Below are 16,347 nucleotides of genomic sequence, written 5' to 3' on the forward strand. Positions count from 1 at the left end.
AATAAAACGAACATGTACGAGTCAACTCAGAAACAACCATCTTAGAAAATTAAATTAAAAAAGCTTGATGTGGAAACAGTACAGCAGAAAAGCTTGGCAAACAGTACCCTCCTGCTCATTACTCGGAAAATAAATCCACTATGTTTTGCAAATATCGTTAGTGGTTATTTTACTTATAAATATATCCTAAAATCTGTAATTCTTAGTACCAACTTATTTTTAAAGAATTCTTTGAAAATTTTAAAGTTAATAAATGAACAGAAACAAATGCTAAGGAAAATCATAAAATTTAAACTGCAAATCATTTAAATAAGCTACATGATCTTAGCCCTTAAAAATGACAATCTAAGTTATTACCATAAAAAAACCCAGTACAAGAACCTGGAAAAATCACTCCAGTGAAGGCAGCTAGAGGGCTGGGGACAGGCTGAATACTCCCGACTGTCTGATGGGGGGCAGTTCCCGGGCTCCAACCCCCCTCCTTTCGCTAACCCGAGTGCTGAACATGTGGGAACGCGAGTCTCTGAACGCCAAACCTTGTTTGATCTCCGCTCCTGTGAGCCCAAGGATCAGAGTTCACTTCTACCGGAAAAGCTCCTTCACAATCTGATTCTTAGGGAACAGGAAGCTGAGGTGGGATTTAAGGCCGTGCAACGGAGGAAACAGCCTGGTGTGTCTGCCCTGCCGTACATTCTGTTCATACATCTCTAGCTGATACACAGGGCTGGGCAAAAGCAGGTTTACAGTGGTGAGTACACAAAAGTTTACTCGTTTTACTATATGCTATTGTACTATTTATTTCATTCTTATCTTTTTCTATACACTTTAAACCTACTTTTGCCCTCCCCTGTATGTACAGAATATACAGTGTGAACTCCCAAGAGCCCCAAGTCGCTTCCAGCACAGAACTGGACCGAAACAGAAGCACTCCCACCGCGCTCTGCCACTCACCACAGAGGGATCAAGGGTCAGGTTCACACCAAACTGCCACACACAACGGGCACGGAGCTGGTCAACCAACAACAGAACTCTCTTACAGAGCACAGGTTTGATAAATCTTCACTTACTGAAGATATCAAGAACCTACAGAAAAAGGTGCTTTAAACCCAGAGAACGGATGCATCACCTCAGGAACACACTCACATTATGTGGTCTCTCTCCCTGGTGAAACTGAACCTTTGAACCACGAAACTACTTTGTACTGATGATAACAGAAAGAGTGGAAGGTGGAGTTCCACTGCACACAATCCTACGACCTCTCCCTTGTTTTAGCAGCATTAGGTTATTTTTCTGACAGATGGGGCTCTGGAGTCCCATGGCCTGGCTCCAACCCCTGCTCCCTACACCCTCGGCCGGAAGGCCCTTGCCCAAGTTCTCTGATGCCGTCTCACCGTCATTTTAAGGTGTCCTCCTTAAAATGAGGATGAGAACCCAGCTTCCTGGGGGCCTGTATCATGAGACACAATTCCTGGGAAGCACCTGGACAGCTCCTGTGCTCAGAGGGGCGCACCTTCCACACGCCCTGAGCTGTTGTCCTACATACCGTGGTTGTTTTGTTCCAGAAAGGTGCAGATGACTAGTAAGGCGTATTCCTTAAAAATTCCTGTTGGTTTCAGGATCTTGTTTCACATTCTGAGATTTTGTTGCTACCCAGTGACACCAACTTTGCATAATACAGGTTCACTGTATAACCTTGAATAATAATTTTGATAACTGATTTATAAATTCAGCATTAATGTTAATATTAAAAACATGCACATGTACTCAGGACCTACTCAGTTCTTCAGCATTGAGGTGAGGATTCAGCGATGATGATTCTGGAAACACCACGTGGCCCACGCGGGAGCTCAGACACGCCTGGCGATGCCAGCTCGAAGCGCGGCCGAGCAAACCAGTGTCAGCCTGGGCACCGCTCAGCCCCTCGGGCCAGGTTCCCAGATGACATCGAACACACATTCTGTGCAAAGGCGCGCTGACACAGTGCGAGGAAATGTCTCAAGTTTTACATGTACATGGTTTATTCATTGTATCCAATTCAAGAAAGATATCCAATTCAAGTATGAATAACCATTAAAAACAAGCGGATTGACACAGCTAGTTATAAATTCACTTGAAACAAAATTTCATTTGGATTAAATTTACCCTGTGAATCATAGTGAAATTTCATTTAATTGCAAAATGATTCCATTCACATAACATTCTGTTTTTCATAAATCCTGACCTCTTATCCAAGAAAACACAGCCTTTCGGGCAACATTTATGTAAACGTTGAAGCCTATAATACACATTTTTATTATCAATTTCTATAGTAATGAATACAAAAAGTAAATAAACCCAAACAGCAAAATGTGCAGTTGGGTGAAGCCCCCGTGGGGGGCGGCAGCGTCACTGCTGAACCTCCTCCCTCACCCTCAGCAGTAGGACATCGCAGTCCAGCCTCTAAATACACCAGCTTGTCTACTTGCCAAAGTCAGGGAACACCAAGTGGTTTGAGGACCTGCCTATGGCGAGCACCAGTTTCAAATGAAGCCTAGTGTGTGGACATGCCGTAAAATGTGTGCTAAGGCAAAGAAGCAAGCACATTGGGATAGAATGAGTATCCAGAAAGAGTGGAAGAGAAGGGCATGTGTCATTAGAGGACATAAGGTTTAACACACACACACACAAATGCAGGATGATCCTCTGGTAACTATTTGTTGTTTTTGATTTACGGAATTAAAAATTTTATCACCACAGAAGGTCACAGATGGTTCTGTTGATGGACAATACCCAGGATGATTTTTAAAAACTTGATTATTTCCTACTAAGGGCAAAAATAAAAAAATACCACACAAAACGAGGGCTTCAGAAACCAGTGAACAATCAAGATGGAGTAGAATGTAAGAGTTCTCTATTCATAAAATAGGAATATTTGCTTAAGATTAAAAAATACCAAGAAATGTCATAGGCAGTATCTGAAAAAGGTTCTGACACCTTAAGACAGAATAACCTTCCAGGAAGCGACTACTTTCAAAAGCAAATCTAAGCTACGGGGACTGAGAAGCGGCACAGCAGTCACCACGGAGAGAAAGGCCGCTTCTCCTAGTCATTCTCAGGGAGCATTTTTATAAAAAGCTATAAAACTTGAAAGGAAGAAGTATTTTCCTAAAACAAAACACAACAACAAAACAGAACAATAAGTTAGTTGGTAAAGGTAAAAGTTCACTGTGACCTCTATCTTCTTTTTTCTTGGCTGCTTGGGCGCGGCCTGCACACATCATTCCAAGCCAGAGAAGGACGCCCGCCTTCTCTAAAGAGCAGGGACTAACTGATCAGGAAACAACCCCGCCAGTTCTCGAAGGACACAAGGACAGCCGTGCAGAGAGCTCGGACTTGGGGGGTTCCGCGTCCCCGTCCGCCTGCCCGCCGTCCCCAGACTCCCGAGCTCCCGCAGACCCCTTCTCACTGCACAGCCCCTTCTGGACACTTACCCGCTTAAGGGCAAACAAAAGGCAGTGCCAATCAGACCTCGGGCAGAGAGGGGTGGAGACCTTTTTTGGTGTACATTGGTTGAAAAGAAAGAGTTAACGGTTAGTTTTGGTTTAACCACATTTAAACACAGATGCATATAAAACCAGTATTAATTTTTACTAACCTTTTTACAATCATCATTTAAAAAATGAAAACATTAGAAAGGGAACCACCACTGGGTGAGTTAGAAGTGCTTTTGTTTTAAAATGACACATGCAAAAGCTAACTCCAGCTCCCCGAGGAGTAAGCTCCTTGTCAGTGGACCGATTTTTAAGACGAGACTCTGAGTTCCGTGGAAGGCGGGAAGCCGAGGGGAGGCGCCAGCAGGAGTGAGGGCCGAGAGGCCCGTCAGAGCCGGGCGCCCCGGGGCAGCCCGCTCAGCACCGGTGAATGCCGGGCGGCGTGCGTGGTGAGAAAGCCGGGGCGTTCGCGGCTGATTACGGAGGGGACGCGTCGCCTGTGCAGGCGGGGCACAAGTTTACGGGGACCATGGAGAAAAGTGTACGGCCCGCAGGTGGGACGTCCTCCCGTACTCTGACAGGGAGCGACCGATGTAACAGTAGTGCAAAGTTAGTGAGGCTGAGGTTTGGCTGGGGCTCTTCCAGCTATTTTTCTCATTGGAGTTTATTTTGGGTGACACCTGAAAGTGTTGCTATGCACATACCTTCATCAAGGCCATCGAGTCTCTTTAGAAGGCAGCTAAACTAGAAAAGAAGGCTACTGACAGTTTTAATACATCCGGAGCAGGGAGGCGGAAAAGGCTCTATGTACAAAGTCTGCTTCGGAAACATGACGTCTATCAAAAAGTCAAGAAGGAAAATCCTTAACATTCAACGGTAAGTTCACGGCCATTTAAGGGTCGGGGGTGGACAGAGAGGCCCAGTGCCCAGCGGGTCCTGCGCAGGGCGCGCCGCCGGCACCTCCGCAGCCACTCAACTGCTGTCCTCTGCTGGGTCCTCACCACAGGGTCCTAGGGCACCACTGACCGAATCTGCGCTTTTGCAAGTCACACAGCCCTCCGAGAAAGAACAAAAGCAGGCAGGTTATTTGAGGCAATGTCACCGGAGGAGGTCCAGAATCAGTAAAACTCTGGCCTACCAACCTACGACTATTCCCCTGCCCATTCCTGTCTAAGGATACACGTTATGCCCCATCCCTTATTCTTAGAGGGTAAATGACCCCACCTGTTTAAAAGCTTTTGCTTACGTTGTTTTGGGGGTGCATTCTGCCTATACCCTTCTACTCAAGTACCAGAAAAACAGTATTTAAAAAACAGAGATGCTCAGAGTAACAAGCCCAGCTCCTGCATTTTGGTGAGACCACACCCAGTCACCCTGCAGCGACAGGCATGCATTCCCATCCCTAAAACAGAGGTGGGGAGGACTCCAAAGCCGTAAGCCTTACATGCCTCTCCTTGGGACACCTGCCATTTTATTCGCTTGTTGTGATCTTTAACTCCGCTCCTCGCCTCCCACCGCCGGCACAACCGTCCCTCCAGAACCAGCCCCTGCGACCCCCGGTCTGGGAGGCCGTCCCTGATCGGGCTGTCCGTGTCTGGGCTCGCTGTGAGACCTCGTAAGAGTGGAGGGGCCCCCGGGTGCCCTGAAAACTCCTGCTACGTACGGACACTGCCCTGGCGTGAATCTTATGTCTTGAGTTTGAATTCCTTTCAGTCACGTGTGCACATGTGAAATGAAAACGTCCGGCACCTCCCGCCCCCGTTAACCGCGTATCAGAGCAGCCGTCTTTACTCCTTACTGGCCCGGAATATTCCAGGCAGTAGAATCAAAAAACGCTTACAGTGAAAAAAACCTGCACTGAAAACCCGATGCCCCGTGCAACCTCATACCACTTACTCACTATCTGTAGTCCTCGCCTGCGGTCTGCCGGTCAAGCAGGGCAGGCAGCCCCAGAAGCAGCTGCGAGGACTACAGTCCCCAGCGGGACCAGGCAGTGCCCGTTCAGGGCCCGGGACGCCAGCCGGCCCAGGAGCCCCAACCCATGGCGGCCGCCGCCCGTGCTTACCTGGACGTCCATTTCCTGAGGGAGAGTCTGGCTCTGGATCCAGGGGTGCACCCGGGCCAGCTCCTCCCTCTGCCCGGCGGAGAACTGCGGCTGCCGCCGCCTCATGCTCTGCAGCTTTTCCAGGTCTTCTTTCAGGACAATTTCTGTGACCCTGAAACCAGACGCACACACAAGACTTTAACAGTCCCGAATAAGGCCCACCTAAGGGCGGCTGTGCTTCTTGGCTGGGAACACACTTGGCGTCTCTTGTTACTACGTGAGGTTCACATTAAAGACACTCGCATCGCCTCTCTGTGCGGCTGCGGGAGCGGGGCTCTCGCTCCTGGGGAGCGCGCCCGCGCAGCGCCCTGCGGGGGTGTGGCAGGGACAGGCTGCCCTCGCTCTCCTCCTCCTGGAGCGGAAGGAGACCCGGGCCTGCGAGGAGAAGCCCTGCACTCAGGTGCCGCCCGGGAAGGCACTGCCCTTCTCTGTGTCCTCTCGTCTAGCGATGGCAGCGTGTTTGCTGAGCTGGGCCCACACACGTGGGGCCCTCCCACCCTGGCCACCTCTTTAAGAAATGACTCGTTATTTGACTTCAAAGGAATGAATGTGAAAATACACTTCCCTAAGGAGACGTATAAAAACAGTAAAAAATCACTTTGCGTTAAAAAACACACTAAGGAACCCCTGAGAAACTCCTACAAAAGAGGGCCTCCGAAGGCACCGCCTCACCTCTCGGGCATCTGGTAGGTCATGAGAACGCGCTCGGGGGTCTCCTTTATCATCTTCCAGATGGACTCGCCCGCGGCACAGGGAGCGGCCCCTTCCTGCCCTGTGTCCAGGGACTGCTGCCCATCCTGGGAGATTCCAGACGAACAGTCGCTATCAGCAAAACCTGTGCTGCTCTCACTGGTTCCTGTCAGGAACCAACACAATGACAAATCAGAAAGTCCCTGTCAGGGGCGGGTTTGCCAGGCTGGCCCTCGTTCTTCAGGGGCCGCAGCCATAACCTGATCTTGTCACTTCCCAGTGCCCGGTCAGCCTGGGAACCCCCGCCTGTGGCCCCTGGACCGTCCCCAGGCCTCTTCCCAGTCCCCGGGCCACGCCCTCGCACGGCCGCTCTGCCCAGCATGGCCGCATCTCAGCTCCGGCACCTCCTCACCAACGTCGCAGCTGCACCTGCCCACTTGCTTGCTCACTTGTACGTCCTCGGCCCTGGAGCGGCGCCTTCGCTGCTCAGCTTGCAGCCCAGAGCCCACCAGTAACACTCTCTGCAAAGCCTGGGAATCCTTTGTCCCTGACTTTCCATTACCATCAGCGTCAACCCTGATAAAGCCTGCGATCGACTCCGTGCTCATCCAAATGCACGAGGCCACAGGCACAGGGGGCGGTGCACAGAGCAGGGCGCCTCGCTCCGCCGCAAACCCCTCGTCCCCAGAAGGGGCGCCCGGAAGCCCGGGAGCCCTGCCACGGGTCTCCGTCATCCACTACCACACCGAGTATGTGGCACCTTCAGGGATGGTTTTAGTAAAGCGTGTGTGTATGTGTGAGGCCTGGGTGCAGAAAACGGCAAACACTGCTGAGAAAAACTGAAGACCTACATAAACGAGAAACCTATCTGCTCATGGACTGGACTCAACACTGTCAGGGTGACAATGCTTCCGAAACTGTCCTAGAGAGTCAACACAATGTTAATCAAAATCCAGCAGGGTTGGGGTTTGGTTTTTTTTGGTAGAAACTAAAAACCTGATTCTACAATTTATATGGATGAAAGGCTTACAATATCCAAAATTATTTCGAAAGAAGAGTAAAGTTGGAGGACTTAACCCCCCAGCATTGAAGAATGACCTGAAAACTACATCAGAAGAGCATGGGATCTCCTAAAACTGGCCCTACGGACCAACAGAGCCAGGGGCCCAGACACGGACCCAGACACACACGAGTGAGCTGTTTTCGGGGAAGGCACCACGTAAGTCGGTGGGGGAGAGAGTAACCTGTTCGACATGTTGGGCAGGGACAACTGGTTACCCGTATGTGAGGAAAGCACAGCGACACTTCCCTCACACTGTCTGCAAAAATTAACTGAAAATGGATCCCAGACCTAATTCTAAAAGCTGACCCTGTGACGCTACTGATAACACAGAGACCACCCTGTGAGAGGACACACAGCACAACCCAGAAAAGAAGAAACTGATCCACTGAACTTCATTAGTGTTAAAAAATATTTTGCCCTTCATAATGAAGCTAAAAATAAAAGATAATAAAACGAAAGGAAAGCCACACACAGGGAGGGAATTTTTGCAAAACGTTATCTGATAGAGGACTTGTATCCAGAATGTACACAGAACTCTTATTGCTCAATAGGAAACTAACCCCCCAAACGGGCAAAGGACTTGAATACGTACGACGACAAGTACATTAAAAGATACTGAACACCACTGGTCAACGGGCAAGTGCAAATGGAACCATGAGGTGTCACCACACGTGCTGCCCCCTCCCTGCCCCCCAAGAATGGCTGAACTTAAACGACAGCTGGGATGTGTGGCCACTTCGGAAAACAGTTTGGCAGTTTCTTATAAAGTTAACCATACACATGACCTAGCAGTTTTTCTGAGGTGTTTACCCAAGAGAAAAGAAAACCTACATCCACAGAACGACTGAGACTACAGTGTTCATCGCAGCACTGAGAGACCAGACCGGAAACCCAACGCCCGTCATCCGGTGAACGCCAGTGGTGCGGTGTCATTCCGCTCCGCGGCGAAAAGGAGAAGACCCCCCGATGGGCGGTCGGACGCAGCTCCGTGGCACTAGGTGCACGGAGAGTTCCGACAGAAAAGGCCGCGCGGGGCAGCTCACTCGGCGTGCACTGCAGAAAAGCCAATGCTCCAGGGACGGAATGGGTGGGTGGAGGCCGAGGCCAGGGGGCTGGGGCAGGAGGCTGGCCGCATGGTCCCAGGAGAACGTCCCCGGGGAGGGAGGCGCTCCATCTGGTGACTCAGGTGGTGGGGACCCTAGCGTATGTGTTTCTCAGAATTCCTGTTTTATACACCTAAGTGTGGTGTATCTTGCTGTAAGTACACAAAAACACCCCAATAAATGAATAAACAAAGCTTACAGAGGTAAAGACACCTGCGCAGAAACCCACCAGCCCGTCCTCACAGCGACCCCCCCACAGCGGGACCTGGGAAGGCGCCACTTGGACCCCTACCTGATGCTGCAGAGCCAGGTCCAGATGGAGACTCCTCGGGAAGGGGCAGGTCGCCAGCAGCAAGATGGTGGCTCTTCCCGCTGCGGTCTGTAACGCACTGCTAGAAGCGAGAACACGAGGAAAAATTTGTAACATACACCAGAACTGGGAGAGCTTCTACGTCACACATTGCACAGAATAAAACACCAAGCAAAATGGAGATGCTAAACAGTGTCAGCCTGTGTTTGAGAATGTGGCCCAAGTTCCTCTGCATATAATATTCAAGACTTTTTTTGAGCACCTACCATGAGCTACAGACCATGCGGCTGTGTGCATTAAATTTTTTTTTTTTTGGTCATTTAGGACAGACATACTGATGTTCTAAGCAGTGTCCCAAATGCTAGGACTGTAACAGCAAACAAAACAGAGGCCCTGGTATCCTCAAACTCACATTGCCTGGTTGGGGGCGGGGGAGGATGCACTCCGCAAACATCAGGTCATCTAATCCTCTGAATAGGCTATGAAGTACTCATCTTTCCGTTTAGTAAATAAGGAAACAAAGGCAAAAACGGTGCAGCAGCTGGCCTACCCTAACCCGCGGGCTCCCCAGCGACAGGGCTGGGGCCTGAGCTGCGTCTCTCCCTCAGCCCACGGCCTGCTCCCCGGGCGGTCCTGCCGGCCGCAGGTTTCCAGCAAGTGCGCTGATGTCAGGCTTTCAAATCCAGCCCATTTTCTTGATTTGGATCATCAAGTTTTCTTGATTTGGATATATTTTTTAAGAAAATGTTCTATACTTCGAAGGGAAGACAGAAAATTTTGTGTAAATATTCACACTCATCTGGGATCCTACTTCAAAATTCAACCTGGTAATCTGAGAATGCTTTTGTAGGTAGTGAGATGAAATGTTAAAGAAAACTGACCAAAAAATCCTTGATTTTTGAAAATGACACGTATAAGCATGAATCTATAAACTGCCTACTTTACTGACGAGTAATAAACTGACAATGTCCTACCCTCTCCGCAGTCACTGCCCTACAGCTCCTGAAACTCCTAGGCTCCTGAAAGTGCAGTCGCTAACTTCGTGTCCTGTAGGTATGGCTTATTCCTGTCTTACTGGACCATATCCTCAGTTGAGGTAAGAAAATACATTTTATAGACAATGAACATGTTAGGTTTAATGCTTGGATAGCAAATTTTAAAGGGGGATAAAACTTAGTTCATACAGAAAATGTGAAAGCGCCCTGGGAAGACCACACACGGCACCTAAGAGACCGGGACACAGCAGGTTCTCCCTGCCCGCCTTTAAAACGAAGCCAGGAGGGCCCCGGGCCCGCTCCCGGGAACCACAGAGGCCAAGTGGACTCTCCCTCAGCCGCCTGCGCAGAGCCCGGGCGACAACCTCGATTTCAGTAGTTTCCTCGGTTGTGCGCTGAAAGCCAGTCCCTCCCCTCCTCCGCGCCTGCCGCCTCTCCGTCTCACCTGCTCTACCGATGCGCAGGACCTGGGCAGCTCTTCCTGCAGCAAGTCCAGCTGCAGCGGCGAGCTGCCCCTCGAGCTGGGGGCCGGGGGCTCGTCGCTCTGGGTGTCCCAGGGCTCCTCCGCCCTCCTCTGGCCGGTGACCAGAGATGGGGCCACCACAGGTGGAGGCCCTGCTGCCACTGAGGGCGGCGTTTGAGAAGGGCCTGAAGCTCCCAGGAACGGATATGGAGAGAACGCTGGTGCCAGCAGATGACAGACAGGGGGGTCAGGCAGGAAAATGGTCACATAAGGCAGAGGGACAGTGAGGAAAGGCGGCCTGGGCGGACAGTCCAGTGCCGCCACCGAGGCCGCGTGCTCTCCCCCCAGCGAGGTCACGCTGGGCAGGGGGAACGCTGGGACAAAGTACGGGGCTTGGCTGGGGGCCGCGGCCGTAACCGCAGCCGGGAGCGACAGGCCGGGGGCGTGGAGGGCGGAGGCGGGGGCCGAGCACCAGGGCGGCAGGTTCTGGAGGTCGGCTCCGACATGGGGACAGAAGGCGTCCTTAGCACACTGGCCATCGAGGGGCTCGCGCAGCTTCTTACGCCTGTGCCTCCCCTTCTTGCAACCAGCTGGCCGGGTCTGCCTGGAGGTCGCGTCCCCTGAGAGGACAGAGAGGAGGCACATGGTGGAGACCTAACTGCGGAGCAGGGGAGGCTGCCATGTGCGGGCGCGTCCCGGGGAGGTTACAACACCGCTCAGGGACAGCGAGGAGCAGCTCTGAGAGGATGAGCCAAATCCGGGTACAAGCGATGCTAAAAAATAAACCCACGTCAGCACCCCGCGGTCAGGTCCTCCCAGGGTTCACCTCGCCTCACCGCCCGGCACTGACAGGAGACTTACAGGCTGGGCGGCTATGTACCGCAATGGAGCACATTTTTTAAAACTTAACTACCTTGGACACAGGAGTCTTTTGCTTTGCTTCTGCCTTCTTGCTGAAGGTAGGAGCTGTAGGCGGATGAAAGGATCTTTTCCCGGAATTTGTCCACATAGTTCTGTTCCTCCTTCTGCGTGTGGGCCGACAGGACAGCCGCCGTGAGCCCCACGCGTCTGAAGTCTTCCGCGGTCAGCGGGGCCGCCTGTGTGGGGGGCATCCCAGGCTCACCGGCGGGGGTGGTATCCTCGGCGGGAGCCGATTCTGCTGAGGTGGAAGGAGGAGGATTCAATTTTAACTGCTAACCACTATTTGCATTTCTTTAGTTTCACCAACTTAACCTTTCAGTAAGTTTTATGAACATTATCACAACAGCTACAATACAAAACTTCACCAACCTAGCACATCATGCATTCTTTCCACTTTTCTGCCTGTCTTTATATTCTTTGTGCACCTGTATATTCACTTCACAGACTTGTAATACCCAAAGACTTACATATTTATTTCAATCTTGCTTTTATGGTAAATATTTTCTACCTCCCTGAACTTTTCAAAGTATTTCTTTTTATCCGAGTTTATTTTTTAATCTGTAATATATTTATGTGGTTCAAAAATCAACAAGCTACCTTTGGCTCATTAGAAACATAATCTAATCTCACAACAGCTTGTCTCTGGCCTTTTCCCACCAACCCACAGCCCCAGGCAATACGACACCCGCCCCTCAAAGGGCGGCTGTGCGGGTGGAAGGGGGGCAGTGCCTGGGAAGGACTGAGGACAGGGACTGGCCCAGGGTAACAGCTCGGCACGTGCTTTCGGGCAGACCATAGGGCGCAAGCAAAGGCAATGTAGAGCTAGTCTAAGAACCTGATATAGCACATCTGTTATTATTTTTTCTTCATCCATCAAACTGTGATGAGTAATGAGTAAGTCAAAACAATAGGAGGCAGTTAAAAGGAATAAAAAGAAGGTATCAGAGACATTTACCAAGCCATTATACTGTTAAATGAACAGAGTGATCAGACCAACAGAAAAACTTCTAGAAGCGCATGTGTGTACGTATGTATGTGTATGTAATATGTAGATGGACAGACAGCTATAGCTATATGACATATTGAGGCCCAACTACGAAGTCTGAAACAGACACCTTCTTTCAAGGTCGGCCACAGGGTGACCTGCCCGCATCAGCACGGCCAGCGCTGGCTGAAGGCCTGCTGCTGCAGTCAGCGTTCTAGGGGCTTCGCATGTGTCAGCTGATGTGACTGGCTAACAACATAAGAAATACATTCTAAAACATATGTATATATGTGACCAATATAACATGACACTTCCCCAAATACTTGAAGAAAAAGTATTTGTAATTTAGAAGTTACGGCTCATCAAACATGTAAATAACTCGTCTCCTCATGGGGGCGTGTCTAGGGCACAGTGGGTGTGAAGTCCAAGGTTGGCGCAGTACCTGGCTCTGGCGGCGGCACGTGCACCATGGTGCTGCTGTAACTGCACTGGCTGATGCCAGAGCCCAGGCTCAGCGCCGCCGTGGACAGGCTCCGGGGCGCCCCCGCTTCGGTGTCGGAGGACCGTCCGTTAGCTGGCATTTCCGACTTAGCTGTGGCTGCAATCTGAGGAACAGCTGGGGGTGGGAGAAAAACTGACAGTGAAGAGAAATCCCAACAGGAAATTTATGTTAAAGATCAAACAGCTTAGAGACACTTAAACTGACAAATAGTAAGCTATGGGCCATAAAGAGGGCTCTGAAACTAGGATCATTTGTGATCACAATGAAAGGATCAATACCACAAAATAAGAGAGAAGCAGAGAGACAGGGGCGGTTTTGTACTGATTCCTCTCGTCTACTAGCGAAAAGCGCCCGTTACCTTGCACAGCTGGGACGTCGTCGGCCCTGTGGTGCTGCCTGTCCTCCTCGGAGGACGAGGTGGTGTTCGTGCAGGATATGCACTTTCTTTTCAAAGCCGGAATGTTGTAGCTCTTCAGGTACCTGCAAGAGCAGGCCGGGGTCAGGCAGTCTTACCTGGCCCCAACTTGGCCATCTCCCTCTTTGCTTTTTTAGCATCCCTTCTGTTTGGGATACACCGTACTTCCTTTTATTAAATAAAGTGAAGACATTTGACATGTAACACTGTATATGTTTAAGGTGTACAGCATGTTACTTTGGCATATTCCTATATTGTAACATGACTGCGGATGTAGCTTCTTATCACCTCACACAATATAGCACAGTGTTACTGTGTGCATTCATTATACAGTGCCCTGCATCTCTATGGTTTATTTACCGCTCATTCTAAGTTCACACCCTTAAACACCATCACACTTACCTGCATGCCCAATCCCTGCTAATTCTTATTTTACTGTTTTTTACAGGTTTAATTTTTTTAGATTCCACATAGAAGTGCTATCCCAAGTACTAGACTTTCTGTTTGACTTATCTTGCTTAACATACTGTGCTGAAGGTCCAACCACGTTGTTCCAAGTGGGAGGATGTCTTCCTTTCTCATGGCTGAATAATATTCCATTGTGTATATACCACATTTTTTTAAATCCATCTGTTGATGCACATCGGGGCTGCTTCCAGAACTTGGCTATCATGAATAATGCTGTGATAAACATGGGAGTGCACATATTGTGTCAACACCCTGTTTCCGTTTCCTTTGGGTGTATACCCAGAAGCTGAATCGCTGAAGTGTATGGTAGATTTCTTCTTCATTTTTGATGGCCTCCATACTGTTTTCCACAGTGGTTGGACTAATTCACATTTCCACCAACAATGTCCAAGGGCTCCTCTTTCACACCCTCACCAGTACCCATCCTCCCGTCTTCTTGATGATACCCACTCTGAAGAGTGCGAGGTAAGAGCCCACTATTGTGGTTTTGACTTATATTTCCATGATGAGTGATGTCGAACATCATTTCAAGAGTTGGCTGGCCATTCTGATGTCCTCTTTGGAAAAGTATCTATTTAGTTCTTCTGCCCATTTAAAACTCGGATTGGTTTTGATATTGTTGTTGATTCCTTAGAATTTTTTTGTATATTAACCCCCTATCTGCTATAGGTTTACAAAAATCTTCTCCCATTGTGTAAGTTGTTTTTTAATTTTGCTGTTTCTTTTGCTGTGCAAGAAGCTTTTGAGTTAGACACAGTTCTGCTTCCTGACTTTTGCTGTTGTTTGTCCTTTCAGCACAAAAAAAAAATCACTGCCAAGAACAGTATCAGTGAGCTTCTTCCACATGTTTTCTTCCAGGTGTTTTATAGTTATCAGGTCTTATGTTTTAGTTTTTGATCTTTCAGTTAATTTTTCTGAGCAGTATTGGACAGACTTCAATTTCATTGTTTTACATGTGTTTCTCTAATTTTCCCAGCAGTATATGTTAAAGAAACTATCCTTTTCCTACTGGGTATTCTTGGCTCCCTTGTCAAGTTCAGTTGAATATATCTACACCTATAGCTGTATCTAGGTCTATTATCTACACATGACATTCATGTCTATTTGTGTGCCTGCATCACAATGCTTTTTACTACTATAACTTTGTAGTGTACTTTGAAATATGGGAGTGTGACACCTCTGGACTTGTCCTTTTTTTTCTCAGGATGTCTTCAGGGTCTTTCGTGATTCCACACAAATTTTACAATTGTTTCTTCCACTTCTGGAAAGAATGTCTTTGGTGTTTTGATGGGGACTGCACAGAATCTGTAGATAGCTTTGGGTAATATGGCTATTTTAGCAAAATTAATTCTTCCTATCCATGAACATGGGATGTCTACATTTGCTTGTGTTCTTCAATTTCTTTCAGCAAAGTCTTGTAGTTCCCACTGTATAGATATTTCATTTCTTTAAATTTATTCCCATGAATTTTATTCTTTTCATGCTACTGTGAATGAGATGGTTTTCTTCTTTTTCAGATGCTTTGTCATTAGTCTAAGGGAATGCAACTGATTTCTGTTGATTTTGTATCCTGTCACTTTACTGAAACCACTGATTAATTCCAACAGTTTTTTGACTGACCCTTTGGGATTTCCCATATCAATTTTACTTCTTGCTTTCCTGTCTGGATGCCTTTTATTTGGGTTTTCAATATTATATTGAACAGGAGTGGTGAGGGTGGGCATCCTTGTTACTGATCTTAGAAAAAAACACTATTTCTCCACTGAATATAATGCTAGCTGTGGGTTTGTTGTATATGGCCTTTATTATGTTAAGCTGTGTTCCTTCTATATCCAATATGTAGAGGTGGTTTTTTTAAAATCTTAAAAGGATGTTGAATTTTTTTCAAATCCTTTTTCTACATTCTGACCATAAATCTTTGCATTCCAGGGATAAATTCCACTTGGTCATGGAGTATAATCTTTTTAATGTGTTATTTAATTTGCTAATATTTTACTGAGGATTTCTGTATCTAGATTCATCAGGGACATTGGTCTACTTTTCTTTCACTGTGGTACGCTTACCTGGTTTTGGTATCAACCTAGTGCTGAATGCTCCTCTTTCTGGAGTATCCATTATTCTTATGTTGGCTTTTTGAATGGTATCTAGTAGCCCTTTTAGGGTTTATTCACTTTTCAAAAATCTGAGTTCTCTTTCTTCCTCAAACATAATCATTTCTAGATTCCTATCTTCCACCTCATTAATTTTTTTCTTCCATTTGACCTGTTGTATGTCTGATGCACTTTTTTTTTTAAAAGACTTATTTTTAGAGAGAGGGGAAGGGCAAGAGAGAGGGAGAAAAACATCAATGTGTGAGAGACATGTGGATCAACTGCCTCTGAAACACCCCTAACCAGGGACCTGGCCTACAACCCAGGCATATGTCCTGACTGGGAATCAAACCCATGACCACTTGGTTCGCAGGCCAGTGCTCAATCTTCACTGAGCTATACCAGCCAGGGCTCCAATGCATTCTTTATCTAATTTATTGAGTTCTTTAGTTCTAAGATTTGGTGTTTTACAATTTTAACCTTTTTGTTAAAGTACTTCTTATTCGTTAGCTTCATTCCTGAGATCGTTGTATTGCTTTCCTGAGTTTTCTTGAAGCTTGCTAAATTTCTTCATATAGCTAGTTTGCACTTTTATCAGTTAGACGGTAATATGCCATGACTTTGGATCTAGCTTTTGGAAAATTGCTATCTTCTCTTGGTGATCCTGCCTTGCCATGAATTCCTACGGAGTTTGATGACAAGTGTCTCTGTTGCTGCCCTGGAAGTAGCAAACAGCTTTCTTATTTAGGCAAGGACTTGTTCACTTTG

At 48.1% G+C, this 16,347-nt stretch overlaps 1 protein-coding gene across 6 annotated transcripts in view; it reads right to left on the minus strand.

Moving 5' to 3' along the window:
- Positions 1-2,203: 2,203 nt before the first annotated feature.
- Positions 2,204-16,347, minus strand: part of PER3 (period circadian regulator 3) — a 37,836-nt gene continuing 23,692 nt past the window's right edge. For 2 of the 6 annotated variants that reach the window (XM_054579826.1, XM_054579824.1), the window contains exons 15-22: positions 12,965-13,086; positions 12,547-12,720; positions 11,112-11,354; positions 10,181-10,818; positions 8,723-8,822; positions 6,247-6,430; positions 5,536-5,686; positions 2,204-4,526 (exon numbers count right to left, since the gene is read on the minus strand). In XM_054579826.1, coding sequence (XP_054435801.1) covers positions 4,443-4,526; positions 5,536-5,686; positions 6,247-6,430; positions 8,723-8,822; positions 10,181-10,818; positions 11,112-11,354; positions 12,547-12,720; positions 12,965-13,086 — 1,696 coding nt within the window. In that variant the 3' untranslated portion in view covers positions 2,204-4,442. Of the gene's footprint in view, positions 4,527-5,535; positions 5,687-6,246; positions 6,431-8,722; positions 8,823-10,180; positions 10,819-11,111; positions 11,358-12,546; positions 12,721-12,964; positions 13,087-16,347 lie in introns of all 6 variants that reach the window. The other 4 variants (XM_054579823.1, XM_054579822.1, XR_008529666.1 and 1 more) reach the window with 3 other exon arrangements.

The sequence above is a fragment of the Pteronotus mesoamericanus genome, unplaced genomic scaffold (genome assembly GCF_021234165.1).
Source record: "Pteronotus mesoamericanus isolate MK-2021 breed Mesoamerican mustached bat unplaced genomic scaffold, CSHL_Meso_final contig_557, whole genome shotgun sequence".
In the NCBI taxonomy this organism is placed as follows: domain Eukaryota; kingdom Metazoa; phylum Chordata; class Mammalia; order Chiroptera; family Mormoopidae; genus Pteronotus; species Pteronotus mesoamericanus.